Source organism: Phalangium opilio, unplaced genomic scaffold, assembly GCF_054372755.1.
Source record: "Phalangium opilio isolate 3A_F unplaced genomic scaffold, DU_Popi_V2 ptg000024l_1, whole genome shotgun sequence".
Lineage (NCBI taxonomy): Eukaryota > Metazoa > Arthropoda > Arachnida > Opiliones > Phalangiidae > Phalangium > Phalangium opilio.
This window is the reverse complement of record NW_028324155.1, coordinates 2,729,196-2,747,803: the sequence shown is the minus strand read 5'-3', so window position 1 is coordinate 2,747,803 and position 18,608 is coordinate 2,729,196. Positions and strand designations below refer to the sequence as shown.

General features: G+C 33.9%; 5 protein-coding genes across 10 annotated transcripts; 2 read left to right on the top strand and 3 right to left on the bottom strand.

Annotated features, from left to right (window-relative positions):
• Nucleotides 1-3,235: 3,235 nt before the first annotated feature.
• Nucleotides 3,236-6,638, bottom strand: LOC149692148 (uncharacterized). Its single transcript, XM_089867530.1, has 4 exons — nt 6,626-6,638; nt 6,506-6,561; nt 4,689-6,174; nt 3,236-4,583 (listed from the first exon to the last, which is right to left on the bottom strand). Exons 1-3 carry the CDS (start codon nt 6,636-6,638, stop codon nt 4,783-4,785), a joined length of 1,461 nt encoding a protein of 486 aa, XP_089723656.1. The 3' UTR covers nt 3,236-4,583; nt 4,689-4,782.
• Rheb (Ras homolog enriched in brain) lies at nt 6,509-9,648 on the top strand. Its single transcript, XM_089867835.1, has 9 exons — nt 6,509-6,646; nt 6,743-6,822; nt 7,133-7,204; nt 7,286-7,353; nt 7,418-7,500; nt 7,584-7,640; nt 7,720-7,767; nt 8,014-8,095; nt 8,636-9,648. Exons 2-9 carry the CDS (start codon nt 6,774-6,776, stop codon nt 8,723-8,725), a joined length of 549 nt encoding a protein of 182 aa, XP_089723961.1. The 5' UTR covers nt 6,509-6,646; nt 6,743-6,773; the 3' UTR covers nt 8,726-9,648.
• A 401-nt stretch (nt 9,649-10,049) lies between these two features.
• LOC149692146 (uncharacterized) lies at nt 10,050-12,696 on the bottom strand. 6 transcript variants are annotated; one of them, XM_089867830.1, is made up of 3 exons: nt 12,527-12,696; nt 11,490-12,481; nt 10,050-10,593 (listed from the first exon to the last, which is right to left on the bottom strand). In XM_089867830.1, the coding sequence occupies exons 2-3, from the start codon at nt 12,361-12,363 to the stop codon at nt 10,166-10,168; spliced, it is 1,302 nt and encodes a 433-aa protein (XP_089723956.1). In that variant the 5' UTR covers nt 12,364-12,481; nt 12,527-12,696; the 3' UTR covers nt 10,050-10,165. The 6 variants fall into 6 exon arrangements, with proteins under 6 accessions (XP_089723956.1, XP_089723955.1, XP_089723957.1 ...); XM_089867829.1 differs by having other exon boundaries at nt 11,490-12,470; XM_089867831.1 differs by having other exon boundaries at nt 11,490-12,444.
• A 283-nt stretch (nt 12,697-12,979) lies between these two features.
• Nucleotides 12,980-14,246, top strand: Vps60 (vacuolar protein sorting 60). The gene is made up of 4 exons (XM_089867823.1): nt 12,980-13,136; nt 13,249-13,353; nt 13,422-13,562; nt 13,643-14,246. Exons 1-4 carry the CDS (start codon nt 13,068-13,070, stop codon nt 13,994-13,996), a joined length of 669 nt encoding a protein of 222 aa, XP_089723949.1. The 5' UTR covers nt 12,980-13,067; the 3' UTR covers nt 13,997-14,246.
• LOC149692144 (beta-1,4-glucuronyltransferase 1-like) lies at nt 14,247-18,513 on the bottom strand. Its single transcript, XM_089867826.1, has 13 exons — nt 18,352-18,513; nt 18,085-18,265; nt 17,734-17,856; nt 17,440-17,665; nt 17,240-17,366; nt 16,378-16,539; nt 16,182-16,304; nt 15,957-16,110; nt 15,810-15,888; nt 15,606-15,723; nt 15,424-15,513; nt 14,459-14,540; nt 14,247-14,387 (listed from the first exon to the last, which is right to left on the bottom strand). Exons 1-13 carry the CDS (start codon nt 18,429-18,431, stop codon nt 14,298-14,300), a joined length of 1,635 nt encoding a protein of 544 aa, XP_089723952.1. The 5' UTR covers nt 18,432-18,513; the 3' UTR covers nt 14,247-14,297.
• Nucleotides 18,514-18,608: the final 95 nt, after the last annotated feature.

Here is an 18,608-nt window from a genome sequence, read left to right as displayed (position 1 = left end):
ACGTTGGAACACTCGTTCATGGATCGCGAAGGTTGGTAATTAATTCCTAATTATTTTCCTGGATTAGTCTATATTTACAGGTTAAATTCAAATCTTCAACGGACGTTGGAACACTCGTTCATGGATCGCGAAGGTTGGTAATTCCTAATTATTTTCCTAGATTAGTCTATATTTACAGGTTAAATTCAAATCTTCAACGGACGTTGAAACACTCGTTCATGGTTGGCGAAGGTTGGTAATTAATTCCTAATTATTTTCCTAGATTAGTCTATATTTACAGGTTAAATTCAAATCTTCAACGGACGTTGGAACACTCGTTCATGGATCGCGAAGGTTGGTAATTAATTCCTAATTATTTTCCTAGATTAGTCTATATTTACAGGTTAAATTCAAATCTTCAACGGACGTTGAAACACTCGTTCATGGTTGGCGAAGGTTGGTAATTAATTCCTAATTATTTTCCTAGATTAGTCTATATTTACAGGTTAAATTCAAATCTTCAACGGACGTTGGAACACTCGTTCATGGATCGCGAAGGTTGGTAATTAATTCCTAATTATTTTCCTAGATTAGTCTATATTTACAGGTTAAATTCAAATCTTCAACGGACGTTGGAACACTCGTTCATGGATCGCGAAGGTTGGTAATTAATTCCTAATTATTTTCCTAGATTAGTCTATATTTACAGGTTAAATTCAAATCTTCAACGGACGTTGGAACACTCGTTCATGGATCGCGAAGGTTGGTAATTAATTCCTAATTATTTTCCTGGATTAGTCTATATTTACAGGTTAAATTCAAATCTTCAACGGACGTTGGAACACTCGTTCATGGATCGCGAAGGTTGGTAATTCCTAATTATTTTCCTAGATTAGTCTATATTTACAGGTTAAATTCAAATCTTCAACGGACGTTGAAACACTCGTTCATGGTTGGCGAAGGTTGGTAATTCCTAATTATTTTCCTTGATTAGTCTATATTTACAGGTTAAATTCAAATCTTCAACGGACGTTGGAACACTCGTTCATGGATCGCGAAGGTTGGTAATTAATTCCTAATTATTTTCCTAGATTAGTCTATATTTACAGGTTAAATTCAAATCTTCAACGGACGTTGAAACACTCGTTCATGGTTGGCGAAGGTTGGTAATTAATTCCTAATTATTTTCCTAGATTAGTCTATATTTACAGGTTAAATTCAAATCTTCAACGGACGTTGGAACACTCGTTCATGGATCGCGAAGGTTGGTAATTCCTAATTATTTTCCTAGATTAGTCTATATTTACAGGTTAAATTCAAATCTTCAACGGACGTTGAAACACTCGTTCATGGTTGGCGAAGGTTGGTAATTAATTCCTAATTATTTTCCTAGATTAGTCTATATTTACAGGTTAAATTCAAATCTTCAACGGACGTTGGAACACTCGTTCATGGATCGCGAAGGTTGGTAATTAATTCCTAATTATTTTCCTAGATTAGTCTATATTTACAGGTTAAATTCAAATCTTCAACGGACGTTGAAACACTCGTTCATGGTTGGCGAAGGTTGGTAATTAATTCCTAATTATTTTCCTAGATTAGTCTATATTTACAGGTTAAATTCAAATCTTCAACGGACGTTGGAACACTCGTTCATGGATCGCGAAGGTTGGTAATTAATTCCTAATTATTTTCCTAGATTAGTCTATATTTACAGGTTAAATTCAAATCTTCAACGGACGTTGGAACACTCGTTCATGGATCGCGAAGGTTGGTAATTAATTCCTAATTATTTTCCTAGATTAGTCTATATTTACAGGTTAAATTCAAATCTTCAACGGACGTTGGAACACTCGTTCATGGATCGCGAAGGTTGGTAATTAATTCCTAATTATTTTCCTGGATTAGTCTATATTTACAGGTTAAATTCAAATCTTCAACGGACGTTGGAACACTCGTTCATGGATCGCGAAGGTTGGTAATTCCTAATTATTTTCCTAGATTAGTCTATATTTACAGGTTAAATTCAAATCTTCAACGGACGTTGAAACACTCGTTCATGGTTGGCGAAGGTTGGTAATTCCTAATTATTTTCCTTGATTAGTCTATATTTACAGGTTAAATTCAAATCTTCAACGGACGTTGGAACACTCGTTCATGGATCGCGAAGGTTGGTAATTAATTCCTAATTATTTTCCTAGATTAGTCTATATTTACAGGTTAAATTCAAATCTTCAACGGACGTTGAAACACTCGTTCATGGTTGGCGAAGGTTGGTAATTAATTCCTAATTATTTTCCTAGATTAGTCTATATTTACAGGTTAAATTCAAATCTTCAACGGACGTTGGAACACTCATTCATGGATCGCGAAGGTTGGTAATTAATTCCTAATTATTTTCCTTGATTAGTCTATATTTACAGGTTAAATTCAAATCTTCAACGGACGTTGGAACACTCGTTCATGGATCGCGAAGGTTGGTAATTAATTCCTAATTATTTTCCTAGATTAGTCTATATTTACAGGTTAAATTCAAATCTTCAACGGACGTTAATTGTAACACTCGTTCATGGTTCGCGAAGGTTGGTAATTCCTAATTATTTTCCTAGATTAGTCTATATTTTCAGGTTAAATTCAAATTTTAAATGGATGTTGGAACACTATCATTCATGATTAGTAGAGGTAGTTTCAAAGTTTATCCATAATACAAAGCTTCGTATCTTTTTTCTTGAAAAAATGTGTTCTTCTTGTTGCTACCATTAAAGTGAATCATAATACCGCTGAAAATAAACCTGTAAACCTATGTTTTAATAAAAATTTCTCTATGTGGTTTGCCCCCAAGATCGCGAAGGAAAGTGGGGAAGTTCTGAATAGGAAAACATTTAGGCCGAAAGAACAACTCGCGTACTTTAATCTTATTTTGTTATTTCAGTTAAGGGTTATCTATAGTTACCCAAAAATAAACCTGTTGTTTTCGATTAATTTCACGATAAATATGGTTATTTTAGTTGAAATTAACGGCTTATCTTCTTTTACTAGTGTTATTTCAGTTTATTATACGTGTTTGAACAAGAAATTCTCCTTAACTGCAAACTTTAGAGGAGTGACTGTTTGACTTTTGCGGAACAATCACTATTTTGCCCCAAAACTTTTAGATATCGCGCCTTTTCAATGGCTCTCTTTTAAAAATGGGAAAAAGGCTTCTAAATGACAATTTAATTAGTCGTAAGAATTAAACAGGAAAATGGAGGCTGGGTGAAATATAAGTGTAATTTTAATTTTAATTTGTTAGTTTAATTACAAGGTATCCATGAATTTACCCAAAACATTCGTGTTTTGGGGTAATTTCACATTAATTATACTTGATTAAGTCTAATTTAGCGGCTTATCATGTTTATCTAGTGTGGATTTAGATTATAATACAAGTTTCAATAAAATATTAACTTTAATTGCAATTACCCTATGTATGCGCTTTTGATGTATTTTAACGACCATTATTATGATCATTAATTTGAAAGTGAAATAGGAAACAGGCCATAACAGCTCCTTGAGGCATATTTAAATTATACTATAATAGTATCGAGAAAAACAGTGACGTAGTTGGTAGGTATGGGCCATATTAAAAATATAAATTAAAGTATACATCAGGGTTAAAAACAGTTACATATTCGAGAGGTGGTTGTTTAGCTTAAATTTAAATGATTTTACAGAGGGCGAATTTATAATATCATTGGGAAGGGAATTCCATAAGGGAACAACCCGGCAAAAAATGACTGTTTAACGACGTTTAGTCGTGGACGTTTAATGAATAGTTTTCGAGAGTGAAATGAGGAATGATTAGCTTCAAAGTAAGGTTGGTGGGATCGGAGAGGATATTAAATAGGAGGATGAGGTTATTAAGTGTGTGAAATAGAAAATTTTGGGCTTTACCAATGGCTTGGGTATATAGTTTTAATCATAATTGAAGAGTTTATTTTATTTTAGCTTTTATCCAAAAAATGTATATTTTGGTTTAATTTTACGTTAATTATATTTAATTGAGTTAAAATTACGTAGGACTGTGTTTTGGCAGTGTACATTTAGGTTATAAAATGAGTTTAAATGTATACTACACCTTAATTGCAAATATAGTGGAGTTTTCCATTCTCATTTTACGCTTAAGTTTTGAATTTCGCGCCTATTAAGGTACTTTGGAGATAATTTAAATTAGCTTAAGTGTGAAAAAGAAAACATGGGGCTTTACCAACGGCTTGGGTACATAAAATCTTAATCAAGAACATCATTTAAGAGTTATCTGAGTTTTCATCCAAAAAAAATGTATAATTTGCTTTAATTTCACGTTAATTACACTTAATTACGTTGAAATTAACTTGCGTTCAATTTTTATCATATCCTGTGCTAGGTTTGTGGTAACATAAAGATTATCTATACAATATGTTAATGAATGATGTTATTCTATAGTTTAGCTTGAATACCAGTAATTAAATCAAATACCTATACAATTCATAGCAATTATTTTAAAACAATAAACAAACGGCAATGTGGACTGTTGAAATAGCAAACAACGAAACCCTCCGTTTCTAACGTGGTTACATTGAGAGAATCTGTGATGTAAACATGAAAATTATTTGACAAACTAAATTATATAACGACACTGTCCTCCTGGATTAACCAGCACAACTGTTACTTATGAGAAGTGCCATACTTACGTAACATATCTTATAAAATTATGCCGTTTATCATTAATGTAAACTGGAGATGACATATTTTGTGCTTAATAACGATAGGAATAATTGCTAACAATTACGAACACGAGTTACAGACGTAATATAATTTTATACAAACGCTATTTATAACGGCGTTTAATATTTCGCGCCCTACCGAGAGAAATGTCCACGCACCGGGAGATTTGTCCACGCACCGGGAGATTTGTCCACGCACCGGGAGATTTGTCCACGCAACGGGAGATTTGTCCACGCACCGGGAGATTTGTCCACGCACCGGGATATTTGTCCACGCACCGGGAGATTTGTCCACGCAACGGGAGATTTGTCCACGCAACGGGAGATTTGTCCACGCAACGGGAGATTTGTCCACGCAACGGGAGATTTGTCCACGCACCGGGAGATTTGTCCACGCACCGGGATATTTGTCCACGCACCGGGATATTTGTCCACGCACCGGGATATTTGTCCACGCACCGGGAGATTTGTCCACGCAACGGGAGATTTGTCCACGCAACGGGAGATTTGTCCACGCACCGGGAGATTTGTCCACGCAACTGGAGATTTGTCCACGCAACGGGAGATTTGTCCACGCAACGGGAGATTTGTCCACGCAACGGGAGATTTGTCCACGCACCGGGAGATGTCCACGCACCGGGAGATTTGTCCACGCACCGGGAGATTTGTCCACGCACCGGGAGATTTGTCCACGCACCGGGAGATTTGTCCACGCACCGGGAGATGTCCACGCACCGGGAGATTTGTCCACGCACCGGGAGATTTGTCCACGCAACGGGAGATTTGTCCACGCAACGGGAGATTTGTCCACGCACCGGGAGATGTCCACGCACCGGGAGATATGTCCACGCACCGGGAGATTTGTCCACGCAACGGGAGATTTGTCCACGCAACGGGAGATTTGTCCACGCAACGGGAGATGTCCACGCACCGGGAGATATGTCCACGCACCGGGAGATTTGTCCACGCACCGGGAGATTTGTCCACGCACCGGGAGATGTCCACGCACCGGGAGATGTCCACGCACCGGGAGATTTGTCCACGCAACGGGAGATTTGTCCACGCAACGGGAGATTTGTCCACGCACCGGGAGATGTCCACGCACCGGGAGATATGTCCACGCACCGGGAGATTTGTCCACGCAACGGGAGATTTGTCCACGCAACGGGAGATTTGTCCACGCAACGGGAGATTTGTCCACGCAACGGGATATTTGTCCACGCACCGGGATATTTGTCCACGCACCGGGAGATTTGTCCACGCACCGGGAGATTTGTCCACGCACCGGGAGATTTGTCCACGCACCGGGAGATTTGTCCACGCAACGGGAGATGTCCACGCACCGGGAGATTTGTCCATGCAACGGGAGATTTGTCCACGCACCGGGAGATGTCCACGCACCGGGAGATTTGTCCACGCACCGGGAGATTTGGGTGGAGCTTAAACTATTTTCCTACTACAAATCCTATGTTTCTTACTATATTTTGGAAGAAACGACCTTAGGAAGCAACGATCTTTGGAAGCAACGGGCTTTGGAAGCAATGAGCTTTGGAACAAACGGGTTTTGGAAGTAATGATAGCCACCCGACAAATTCAAGTCAAGAATATGTCCATGTTGAAATCTGTAATTTTTAAGTTTATAAATATACGGACCATATGATAATAAAAATTATGATTTGCTAAAAAATGTTTTATGTATGCTCAAAATTTAATAAAATCCTGTTAACATTATAACTAAGGAGTGTTATTTATATAAAAATTTCCATTCTCAAAACACGCTATACCAAACTGAAACTAAAGAATTTGGCAGCCCTGTTGCCCTTTGTACACACAAAAGGCTCTTGTACGAGTACGACGTTACGGATATTCAACAATTGATTAAGAAGAAAAATCTATAAGATCGCGTAATTTTCTCATTAACTCGAGTAAAAAGAGATTAATAATTGTGGATTTTTTGCTAATTATTTAATATTTTTGATATTAATGTTAGTGAGTAAGAAGGTATATTTTTTTGTTTAAAGCCAAGGCTTAAGTTAGGCTTAGATAGAAGCCATGCCTCCAAAACAACGCAAAATCGCGGTGATGGGATTTCGTTCTGTTGGTAAGCCAATATTTGTTTTTTCATCAAAACAAGCCAGAGATATGGGTTATAGCTATTTCAAAACCATATTTGTGATATCAAAAACTACGCCTTGTTACCCTAACTAAGCGGGGGAAACAAGTTAACAGTATCCCTCATGTTCCATTCCCAGAATCCCAGTTCCTTGACCTTAATACAATCAATAAATGTTAATGTTCTCTTTGAAACACATAAAACTTATTGTAGCACTTGAAATTCATAGTTTACCATTACAAACTTTTAACTTAGTGGTTGCTAACACCTCTTTTTAAATAAGGAAAATTTCTTTTAGGGAAATCTTCATTAACCATACAGTTTACAGAAGGTCGATTTGTTGATTCTTATGAACCAACAATTGAAAATAGTAAGACTCCTATAAAATATTACCCACAAATCCTTTCAGTTTATCCAATTTAAAACATTTTAACCCTAAAAAATATTCTAGCTTTCACAAAGTCTATCAAAATTAGAGGGCAGGAATACTTTGTCAAATTAGTAGATACAGCTGGGCAGGTAAAGTGAAATTAAGCGAAACAATCATCACAGGGTCTCAAAAAACCACCACATATAATTTTAGGATGAATATTCAATCTTTCCTCATTCATACTCTATGGATATTCATGGATATGTGCTTGTATATTCCATATCTTCCAGCAAAAGGTTAGGCCTAATTAATTTATTTTATCTTCGTATCTTGGTAGTTTTGATGTGATGTTTATAAGATTTTTTTAAAATTAAATTAGTTTTGAAGTGATTAAACTCATTTATGAGAAACTTCTTGATATGACGGGAAAAGTCGAGTAAGGCTTTTTAATTTAAAAGCGGGGGGGGGGGGAGGAAAAAAAGAGCTTTTAATAACTTCAGGATTAATTTTAACAGTGTTCCAATTGTATTAGTTGGTAATAAAGTTGACTTGCACATGGAAAGGTACAAAAATATTACCTAAATTTGTTTTTAATCAAAATTTAAAAGCCTATTGCTAGAAGTGAAACATTAACAGGATTTAGAGAAGTCGATAAAATCATCTAATTTTATTAAAATTATAATATTTGGAAAGGAATTAATTAATTAATTATTATTCAAATGTTTACTTCAAATTATGGGCCTTTAAATTTGGTTTTATCTTTTAAAAATCAAACTTAAATACAAGACTAAAAACTCTTAATACAAAAGAGTGGTACCAACTGAAGAAGGTAAAAGAGCCGCTGATGAAATGAAAGCTGCCTTTTTAGAAGCATCTGCCAAACAAAACCAAGTATAGACATTTCTACCAAATTAATTTTGGAAAATAAGTTACCAATTGGCCTTATTCCTGATCAACGCCACCGAGGCGTAGCGGCGACTTTTGGAACTATAATAATACGGTAGCCAATCAGAGGTGGCGCTGGAGTCGATGTACTCTGATGGAGATCTGTTATTTCTCTGTTTTGATTATTACCGCTTCAACTTCAAAAAACATGTTTTAACTAATTATTACTAACCGAATAATCTCCAAATAGACCACAATCGAATGAAAACTTACTCCGAAAGTCTTATTTCATAATATTAGACAGAATAAGAAAGGTAAAATCAACTTTTAATACTTTTGAAACCATATCGCTTGTTAAGCCTTGGCTATTCACATGATTCAAAATAGAGAAAATAACAGATCTCCATCGGCTCCAGCGCCACCTGTAATTGGCTACCGTATTATTATAGTTCCAAAAGTCGCCGCTACGCCTCGGTGGCGTTGATCAGGAATAAGGCCAATTCTTAGAGAATGACTTACTTATTCCAAAAAAAAAATCTGTTTCAGAGTGTCACTGACATTTTCACAACAATTTTAATGGAGATTGAAAAAGGTTACGGCAATGTTCAGGAAAAAGCAAACTGCATGATTTCATGACACCTTTACCAACCAATACACACTTACCCTTATTTGTTTAGTTGCAACTGCAAAAATGTCAAAGGGGATGGGCGAGATTTATAGAAACTAAATAGTAAATTTAAATTGTTAAAAAGACTGCCAAAACCAAATTTTGGCATAAAACTTTTTTGTGAATTAATTTTTTTTTTTTTGCAACAATTTTAATTTGCCAAAAAAAAAAAAAGAAAAAGAAAATATGAAACCAAAAGTGTTGGATTTTAAAAAAAAGAAAGAAAAGGGCTTATTATTGCTGTTAAAATATTGCAAGGATGATAATAATAATAATTTTCTTTTTGTACAGTATAAATTTAAATGAATACAAACAAACAAACAAACAAAGAAAAGTAAACAAAAACGAAAAAAAATAATATCTTTACTATAATATCATGTACATATTATACTGTACCATATATATCATAAAATTTGGAAGAAAACCTATTGCATACTATTATTATGGTAAAAAAAAAAAAAAAAAAAAAAAAAACAATATTTAAATTCAAGTTTTTACCCTAAAATATTATGATTATCATAAATCCGAATCAGCATCTCTAAATGTATAGCTTTTTTCATAAAAACAAACGAAACAAACAAACAGTATCCCCACTCAAGTAATAATTAATATATTATATTCTAATGTGGAGATTCCAGATTTTTAAAATGAAATTAATTAATTAACATCAAGTGAATAATTAATAAATAATCATAATATTATTATTTCTAATTTCACTTATAGTTTGAAACTTTGAAATTAAAACGAACCGGTAATATTCTTGTTATTATGATCATTATTAACCAAAATTATTATTTGTTATTAATATAAATCTTCTGTTTAATATTAATTAAATGTATGAAAATTAAAATTAAGATTTGCAGCCTTAGTAGGCCTTCAAAAAAAAAAACAATTTTAATAATAATAATAACAACAGGAAGTCCATCCAGATGCAGAACTATTTCAAAAAAACAAACAAAATCTTATGTTTTTAGAAGAAAAAAAAACAGCAAACAAATTGATATAGTTAGAAACCCTTTTTTTTTCTTTTTAAATTTTATTTTAGCTTTAATAAATTTGGATTAAAAATTTAATTAAAACATATCTTTATTCTTTAAGTTTTTTTTTTTTTACACCATTACATTATCTATATTATTCTTTACATATATATATATATATACCCACCCATTCCTGTATAAAACTGACCAATGAAACAGAGAGAGGGGATATTAATATAATATTTTGGAAGTATTTTATTTTTATTTTTGTAGGCACTGGAATTCCTGGATTAAAAATTTAAAGGTTTGTAATTTAATTTTATTAATTATCAGTTTAATTACCATGAGATAAAAATTAACAAATATAATACTGATTATTAAAAAGATCTCTGATAACTACAAGAGGGGGGGGAGAAAAAAGAATAGTAAAATTTAGTGTTCTAATATATTTTTAGAATCTAAATGTTCAAAGACATGATCTTCAAATTCAGTTTGAGTAACTCGGGCGGGAAATTTTCTCTCACAAATGGGGCATATTTTCTGATCATCATCATCATCTCCTTCTTGAGTAGCTTCTTCATGCGCCTTTAGAGTTGTATCTTTGGTTTCAGGCTCCGATAAAATTTGTTCCTTTACTCTAACTTTCTTAGGAATATCGATAATTTTGGTGGGGGCACTCGGTTCAAATAGAGGAGGGATTTCTGCAACAGCTCCCTGTTCATTTGGATTCCCACCTATGTTGGAGTTGGAATTTACCCCATTATGTAATTGTTTGGTAAAATATGCGCGGAATAATTCATCAGAGGGTTGACTGAGTCTTTTGGAAGCGGTTGAAAGAGCTGGACTTTCTCTGGCCATATCTAAAAAAATATTTGTTTAGTTTTTTGACTTTTTCTTTTAAGGAACCATTACAGGGTTCTTACAACTTTTGGAAAACAAATTTCCCTGAGATTTCCAGGTTTTTCCCCATATACTTCCCTGAATTTTCCAGAGTTACGAGCCTCCAAAGTTAAGTGTAATGCTATTCCTATGGAGGGGGGTTGTTTTTGAACATTTTGCTTAATTACTCAGCCCCTGTTTGTCGTAGCCCTACGTTTTTAGAATGGTTAGATGGGGGACAAATTGGACTATAACATACTCAAAGGACATTCCCCTATCTATAGTAGAACAAGAGTTATGAGCCTGCAAAATATAGTCTAATGCTATTCCTATGGAGGATATGTTCACGCACATTTTGCTTAATTACTCGGCCCCTGTTTGTCGTAGCCCTACGTTTTTAGAATGGTTGGATGGGGGACAAATTGGACTATAACATACTCAAAGGACATTCCCCTATCTATAGTCGAACCAGAGTTATATGCCTCCAAAGTATAGTCTAATGTTAATCCTATGGAGGGTATGTTTACGGACATTTTGCTTAATTACTCGGCCCCTGTTTGTCGTAGCCCTACGTTTTTAAAATGGTTGGATGGGGGACAAATTGGACTATAACATACTCAAAGGACATTCCCCTATCTATAGTAGAACCAGAGTTATATGCCTCCAAAGTATAGTGTAATGTTAATCCTATGGAGGGTATGTTCACGAACATTTAGCTTAATTACTCGGCCCCTGTTTGAAGCAAATTTCCCTGAGTTTTTTGTCAACTATTTATTTCCCTGAGTTTTTTGTCAACTATTTATTTCCCTGATTTTTCCAGGTTTTCCCGGTTTTCCAGGTTTGTATGAACCTTGCATTGGTGAGGTGGTTAGGTTACCAAATGCCTTTGTAAATTTTTGAAGTTGCTCCATGGTTGCTTTTAAAACCATTTTTTGACTGAGCATATGATTTTTCAAATGCTCTACTTGACTTTTCAAGTGATGGATTAGTGACTTTGCGCACAAAAGCTCGCATTCATCACTGAAAGCCACACTGGAAGGCACTAAGTTTGGGTTGTTGGAATTATCCGATGTTTCACCCTCCGCATTTGAAGATAAGGGAGCTTTAAAGTACTCTTGAGAAGCCATCACCTTATTAGAATCAAAATATTTGGTGTTTAAGTTTTCCAGTTCCATCATTTCTTCTTGCATCTGAGTCAGGAGTTTCTGAGATATCTCTTCCCAACTTTCAGTGGGTTCGTCACTTTCAAACTTGCAGGAATCTTTGGCATTTTGTTTTACATTTTGGTGGTGGTTTAATTTACGGCTATTTTCACCCGGATGATAAGACTGATTAAGGGCTTTAGAATACATTTTCTTTAATTGACATATTTGGCCGTATAAAGCCCGGTTTTCTTCTAGAAACGTGATTCCTTTCAATTTCAGTCTTTGATTTTCAAGAGTCAAATCCGATAACTCGTCCATTAGGTCGGCATTTGTTTTGGAAGAGACTATTAGGTGATCTTGAAATTCTCTGCATTCTCGTTCTTTTTGTACCAGCGCCTTCAATAGCTTGTTGTTGGATTCTTTCAGAATTATAATTTCATTGACCATTTCAGACTTGCTGGTTGCTGAAATCAATTTCTTTTCAAAAGGATCGTCGGGAACCCCCATGCAATTTCTTAATGCAGATGCGCTAGAAGTTCTGGAATAAGCGTCGCTTCCTGACATTCCACGTAAAAGATAATGCTGGGGCTTTCCAGAATTTGTCATTTTGTCTTCAAAATAAACACAAAGTCGCGGCTATAAAAGTAAAACTGCAACTGCAACTGCCAAACTGCCAAAATCAGGAATCTTTTGTTACAAAAGCCAAGGCTTAGCTAAATAAAATCTGACAAATAAAGAAAGATCAACTATAATGAATTTAATCACTTACAGATTTGATTTAATATTTTCTTTTATCTCTCATATATAATCCATATATTTTTCAAAGTTTACAAACATTTAGTAAACTGTACCCTAATTAATAATAACACGGAAAATATAATTAGATCACATCTACTGTTTTTACACAACGACACAAAAATATCCTGTACCACAGCACACTCGATCACGCGCAATTTTAATGAGATGTGGCTCTAAATAAAATAAGGTTTTAAAAGTTTGTCTTTCATTTATTTATTTATTTATGACAGCTGTTCGCGAAGCCAGAAGAGTGGCTTGTCATAATTTAAAGATTTAGCCTTCAAGAGATTAGAGGTGTTTTTTCGATTTCACAAGTTCAAATCTCTTGAAATTTTAGTGAGGATAAGAGGCGGTACAATTTTGCGCCAAATTGAGTGTACTATGACAAAATGCGTAATACATGACGTCAACATCGTCTGTCACAAGTTTCTCAACTTTCGAGAGGCGAGGAAGGTATTAATTGCAAATAGTATAGTCTTTCAGCTAATTAATTAATTAAATTAAAAATAAATATGAATCGACTGTTCGGAAGAGCTCAGCCTAAAGCTCCCCCTCCTAATTTAACAGACTGCATAGCAAATGTAAGTATTATTTTGAATTTAATACCTTTTTTTAGCCCATATAAACTAAGGCTTAGATGCCAGTTTAATTAATGAAGTTTAATTAGCGAAATATTTCGTGTAAATTGAAAAGGTTGACAGTAGATCGGATTCAATTGACAAAAAAATCAGCAAGCTTGATCAGGAACTTGTTAAATACAAAGACCAGATGAAAAAAATGAGAGAAGGCCCAGCTAAAGTATTGTTTATGAAAGAAATTTCTTAATTAAAAATGGAAGCCATTACTAACACTACAAGTAATTATAGAATATGGTCAAACAAAAAGCAATGCGCGTTCTAAAACAGAAGAAAATGTACGAATCACAAAGGGACAATTTGATGCAACAATCTTTTAACATGGAGCAAGCCAACTTTGCCACTCAACAACTTAAAGATACCAAAACAACTGTTAGTAAATATTAAGAAGTGAAGTGGCTTCCTTCCTAAAAAGTAAAATCACGTTAAAATGGCTTTAAATTCCACTCCAGGTTGACGCCATGAAAATGGGTGTCAAAGAAATGAGAAAAGAATATAAGAAAGTCAATATTGATGACATTGAAAATCTTCAAGATGATTTGGAGGACATGTTGGATCAAGCCAATGAAGTTCAAGAAGCATTGGGAAGGAGTTACGGAATGCCCGAAGTTGATGATGATGAATTGGAAGCTGAATTGGACGCCCTGGGTGATGAAATTGCCTTGGATGAGGACACATCTTATTTGGATGAAGCTGCCAAAGCTCCAAACGCTCCCACAAGAGAACCGGGAGCTGAGAGTGTGGCTAGCAATCAAGAAGGGGTCCTGGTTGATGAATTTGGCCTTCCTAAAATCCCAGCATCATGATGAAACATCAAATTCACTTATAATAATTATATCCCAGTTAATCGCCATTAAGTTTAAAAATATTTCTTTCATAGCTTATAAAAAATAAATAAAAATGAAACGTCTATAATTTTTTTTTAATTTTTAAATTTCTTTTTTCAAGTTTTTTTGTTTGTTTTGTCTAAAACAACAATGACCTTGTTTTGTAAATAATTAATCCTTTGTTTATTAAAGAATAAATCAATAAATGCAAAATGAACTAAAAAGTCAATTAGGTTAAAATTTTTTATTGAAATAGAGAAAATAATTATTTTAATTAACATTAAATGCAAGGAGGAAGTTTATATCGCTTTATAATATCAGCTACAAATTCAAATCTATCAAACCGATTTTGCAGTCTTTGATAAGGATTCTGTTGAAATATTAAACAAAATTAACTCTTCAATTAAAAATAATAAATTTAAATCTTCAGTGTTATTTTACCTGACCAAAATCAAGCTTATATGATGTATCTTTATGCGGTAGATGAATTATCCACAGATCAGGCATTACAGTAAAATTATATCTATAATATTAAAACGTAATTATTTAATTAACAAATAAACTAAAATTAATTAATTAATATAGGCAGGGCTCCCACCAAAATCTCAAAAATAAATATGGGAAAAGGGACTTTTCACGATAAAAATAGGGTAAAATAGGGACCTAAATTCTAAAAGTAGGAACCAAAAAGGGACCACTGGTAAAACAAAATGATATCTATTCTGTGAAAATATCACAAACAGTTAGGAACCTATTACTCTTTTCAATTTTTTCGACAAAATAGGATATTATTTCTGACTTTCTTTTGTTTATATTCTTATTCTAAGGGAGCGGTAGGTAAGACTTGATACTGGCTCTAATGTATAAGGAAGGTTTTTTTTGATTAGAAGTAATTATTTTCGTATCATGTTTACTGTTTTTGAATAAATCCACTGAACTAGAATTTGGGCCTTTACAGGGTTCGTACAAAATTTTTGGAATGAAATTCCCTGACTTTTCCAGGTTTTCCCTGACTAACTTGAACAAATTTCTCTGACCATTTGCAATAACGTACATGGCGAACATAACCCGTCTAAATTCAGTCGAATAATTTTTGCACGATTTGTTATTGTTATGAAAATTAGCCAATTAATTCGTTTAAATTTAACATTTAGTAAATCATAAATAACCGGAGTGAGCGAAGCGAGCTCCGCGAATTTGGGGCTCTGCTAAAATCTCAGACAAGACATTTTCAGGTCACCCTTATACTTTTTCTGAGGTTTATAAAAATAGGGTGATTTAAGGACCGAATACCAATTTTAGGGTAGATTAAGGACCTTGTAGGAAAATAAGGACTTTAGGGACTTTTAGGGACCTGGTGGGAGCCCTGTATAGGCCTACTAAAATTTAAAAGTTATGATAATCACCTTGATGCATAAAGCTCAGTGATAAAAGTTATTTTGTTCATTCCATAACCAGAAAACCTCTCATCAAATTTAGGCAGGAATGAAGTCCTTCTAAAAATATTTTTATTATTAATTAATTAATTAATTAATTTATTCATTAATTGATTAAATTAATTAATTTAATTAATTTTAAGTTACTAAACTGCACAATTAAGTAAGGCTCATATTTATCAGAGTATGTATGAACTGCGTAAGGTTTGTCAGCCCTGTACCATTTATAATAATCGGTTAGTCTATGAGATTCTGGTGAATCAAGCTGCCGTTTGATTAATTAAGGAGACTCATTAATTACTTTTAATTTAGGGGGTGGGTTACTAAGTTTCTTTAGGGACAAATTAAAAGGATATCGAATGGTTGAATGAATGGATCTTTTCTGTGAAGTAATTGCATCAATTCTTCCTTGGTTTGAGGAATATTATCTCTTTTCTAAGATTTATAAAAATTAAATTACTTTATCCAAATTAGCAAATAATTAATTGGTAATTAAGAATTACCAGGGGTAACTCTGTATACTGGAAAGCAGGAACAACAAAAGCAATTTTGGAAACATTTTTAAAACTTTTCAATAAAGAATTAAACTTTAATTGAAAATCTGGTGAAGGTTGGAAGTCGGCATCGAGAATGAAGCAAAATTTTGTTGCACAATTTCTAAAAAAAAAATAAATTTGGCATTTTGCAAAGTTTGTTTGCAAATTTTAACCCGAAATTATGGTTATAACCTCAAAGCCAAGTTTCTCAAATAATTAATTGGATAATCGTGTTCTCCTGGATGACTATAAACAATTATTGAATGGCTTCTGGGATAAAAGCTCTGTGATTTAATTTTCTTCTGAATATATATTCTGATAAAAATTAATATTGTTTGTTTATTTAATATTTTCTTGTTCAAGGCAAACAAACAAACAAACGAACAACCTTTGCCATTCTGTATCTTCATCCTCTTCATCTGATTTCCTAGCAACAAAAATGACAAAGGAAACTGGACCTTTCCAAACACTCAATGTTCTTTCCAACATTGATAAACGATCCATTGATAAATGTATTGTCAATGTTATATCATTAGCAGAGCCTTGAGTACTAAAATAAAACATCTCTATAGTTGAATTAAGGTTTTGGAAAGAAGCTAATTCGAGGGGTCGGACGTTCGGCATTTTAGTGTACGGGATTTTGAGATTTCAAGATTTTGACAAAGATTTTGAGATTTTGCCCCAGATTTTAGAAATCTGGAGATCTAGTCCAAGATTTTAAGATTTCGGGATTTTAAAGGAGATTTTCAGATTTTGAACGCGATTTTCAGATTTCGAAGAAGATTTTGGGATTTTGTTCAGGATTTTCAGATTTTGAAGGAGATTTCGGGCTTTGGAACAAGATTTTCAGATTTTGAAGGAGATTTTCAGATTTTGAGGAGATTTTCAGATTTTGAGGAGATTTTCGGATTTCGAGGAGATTTTCTGATTTTGATATTTTAGGATGAGATTTCGGGATTTTACGTTAAGATTTCGGGATTTCTAGATTTTAATGTGAGATTTCGGGATTTTAGGTGAAGATTTCGGGATTTTCAGATTTTAAAATAGGGATTTTGGGATTTCTAGATTTTGACGTGAGATTTTAAAATTTTCAGATTTTGATGTGAGATTTTAAGATTTCTAGATTTTGACGTGAGATTTCGGGATTTCGAGATTTTCGAAAGAGATTTTAAACAGATTTCAAACGAAGTGTACGGGATTTTGACAAACGTCCGACCCCTCGAGCTAATTAGTAATTAATGTCATCTCACTTTTCTCTCATTTTTAAAGGAAGTATTTCTTTCACAAATGATCTGGAACTTCTTTTTTGCAAATTCTTACTCTTGCTACACGTTTCAATTATATCTTTTTTAGTAACGTTTTTAGGAGTTAAATTAGCTAAAACGTTTTTTGGTAATCTGAGGTTAATATTGACATTAAAAAATTGCCAAATATTTTGAGATTATCTTACATAATTTGGGTAACAAGACCATATTGGAAAACATAACATTTCCACTATATCCGTGACAAATTAGCATTATTGCCACACTTATAATTGAGGTTTGGGGAGGGGCTTCGTATGTGGATTTACGTTCAACTCTAGATTCAATTGGTGGCACAAACATGACTCTAAAGGTTTCTGTTAAACTGTTATTCAGTTTTACCAAAGCAATGGCTCCCATTAAGGCGCGATTACTCTATAATTAATTAGCTTAATTTTAAATTCATTGTCTATTTATAAATGTTTCTATAAAATCATCCCTACATGCTCTGTGATATCAGAGGTTGCTGAAAGACTTAGATCAAGACCTTTAACATTGTTATTTTGCATAGGAACGTATTGAAAAATACCCCTCATCTTTTCTGGTACGCAAGAAGCGCTTAATGACTGTTAAAATTAATTATTACTAACCCCAACACTGGAAAAAGATACAGTATAGAGTAATTTCGGTTGAGAGGGGGAGTGAACTGTGTATCCCCTACGTTAGGGGCAACTTTGTACTAGAGAATACTATTTGCCCCCGGAAGGAAAGGGGAGGGGGGATATCACTAAGGTAAGAGATAGAGGGTTATGACGTTGCCGTATATGGGGAAGAAATTACATATCAATACTTACCCTGGAGCAAATGGACCATTTTTGAAAACTGCAATCTATATCGTCTTTCCATTGAAAATGATCCATCCACCAGCCAGAAATTGTGATTTGATTGGCGGGAGTTACTTCGGAAGAGAGTAGATTCAGTTTGGTTCTCAAATTCCATATTATACTGTTGTGTTTTCCTTGATCTCTATAAAGCCTAGAAATATTATTAAATTTTAGGTTTATTTCAACATGATTTAAACATTAAATAACTGTAATATAAAATAATAATAAGGTACGTACCATTTGAAAAAATATTTAAAAGCTGGAATGAAAAATAACGAAAGACACAAAAGTATTATAGACACAAAATTAAACCTCATTTGAAATTGGACATTTAAATTTGACAACCCGAGGCTTAGGGTTATTGAATGTCGGTTCTATCTGTAGTCAAAGCGTGACCAAGTGGGCTGTGCCCTAATAAAGTAAAACCCTATGGGGTTTCCATTATTTCCCTGCCTTTGCTTCTGTTAACCATTCCTATTGAACATATAAATAGA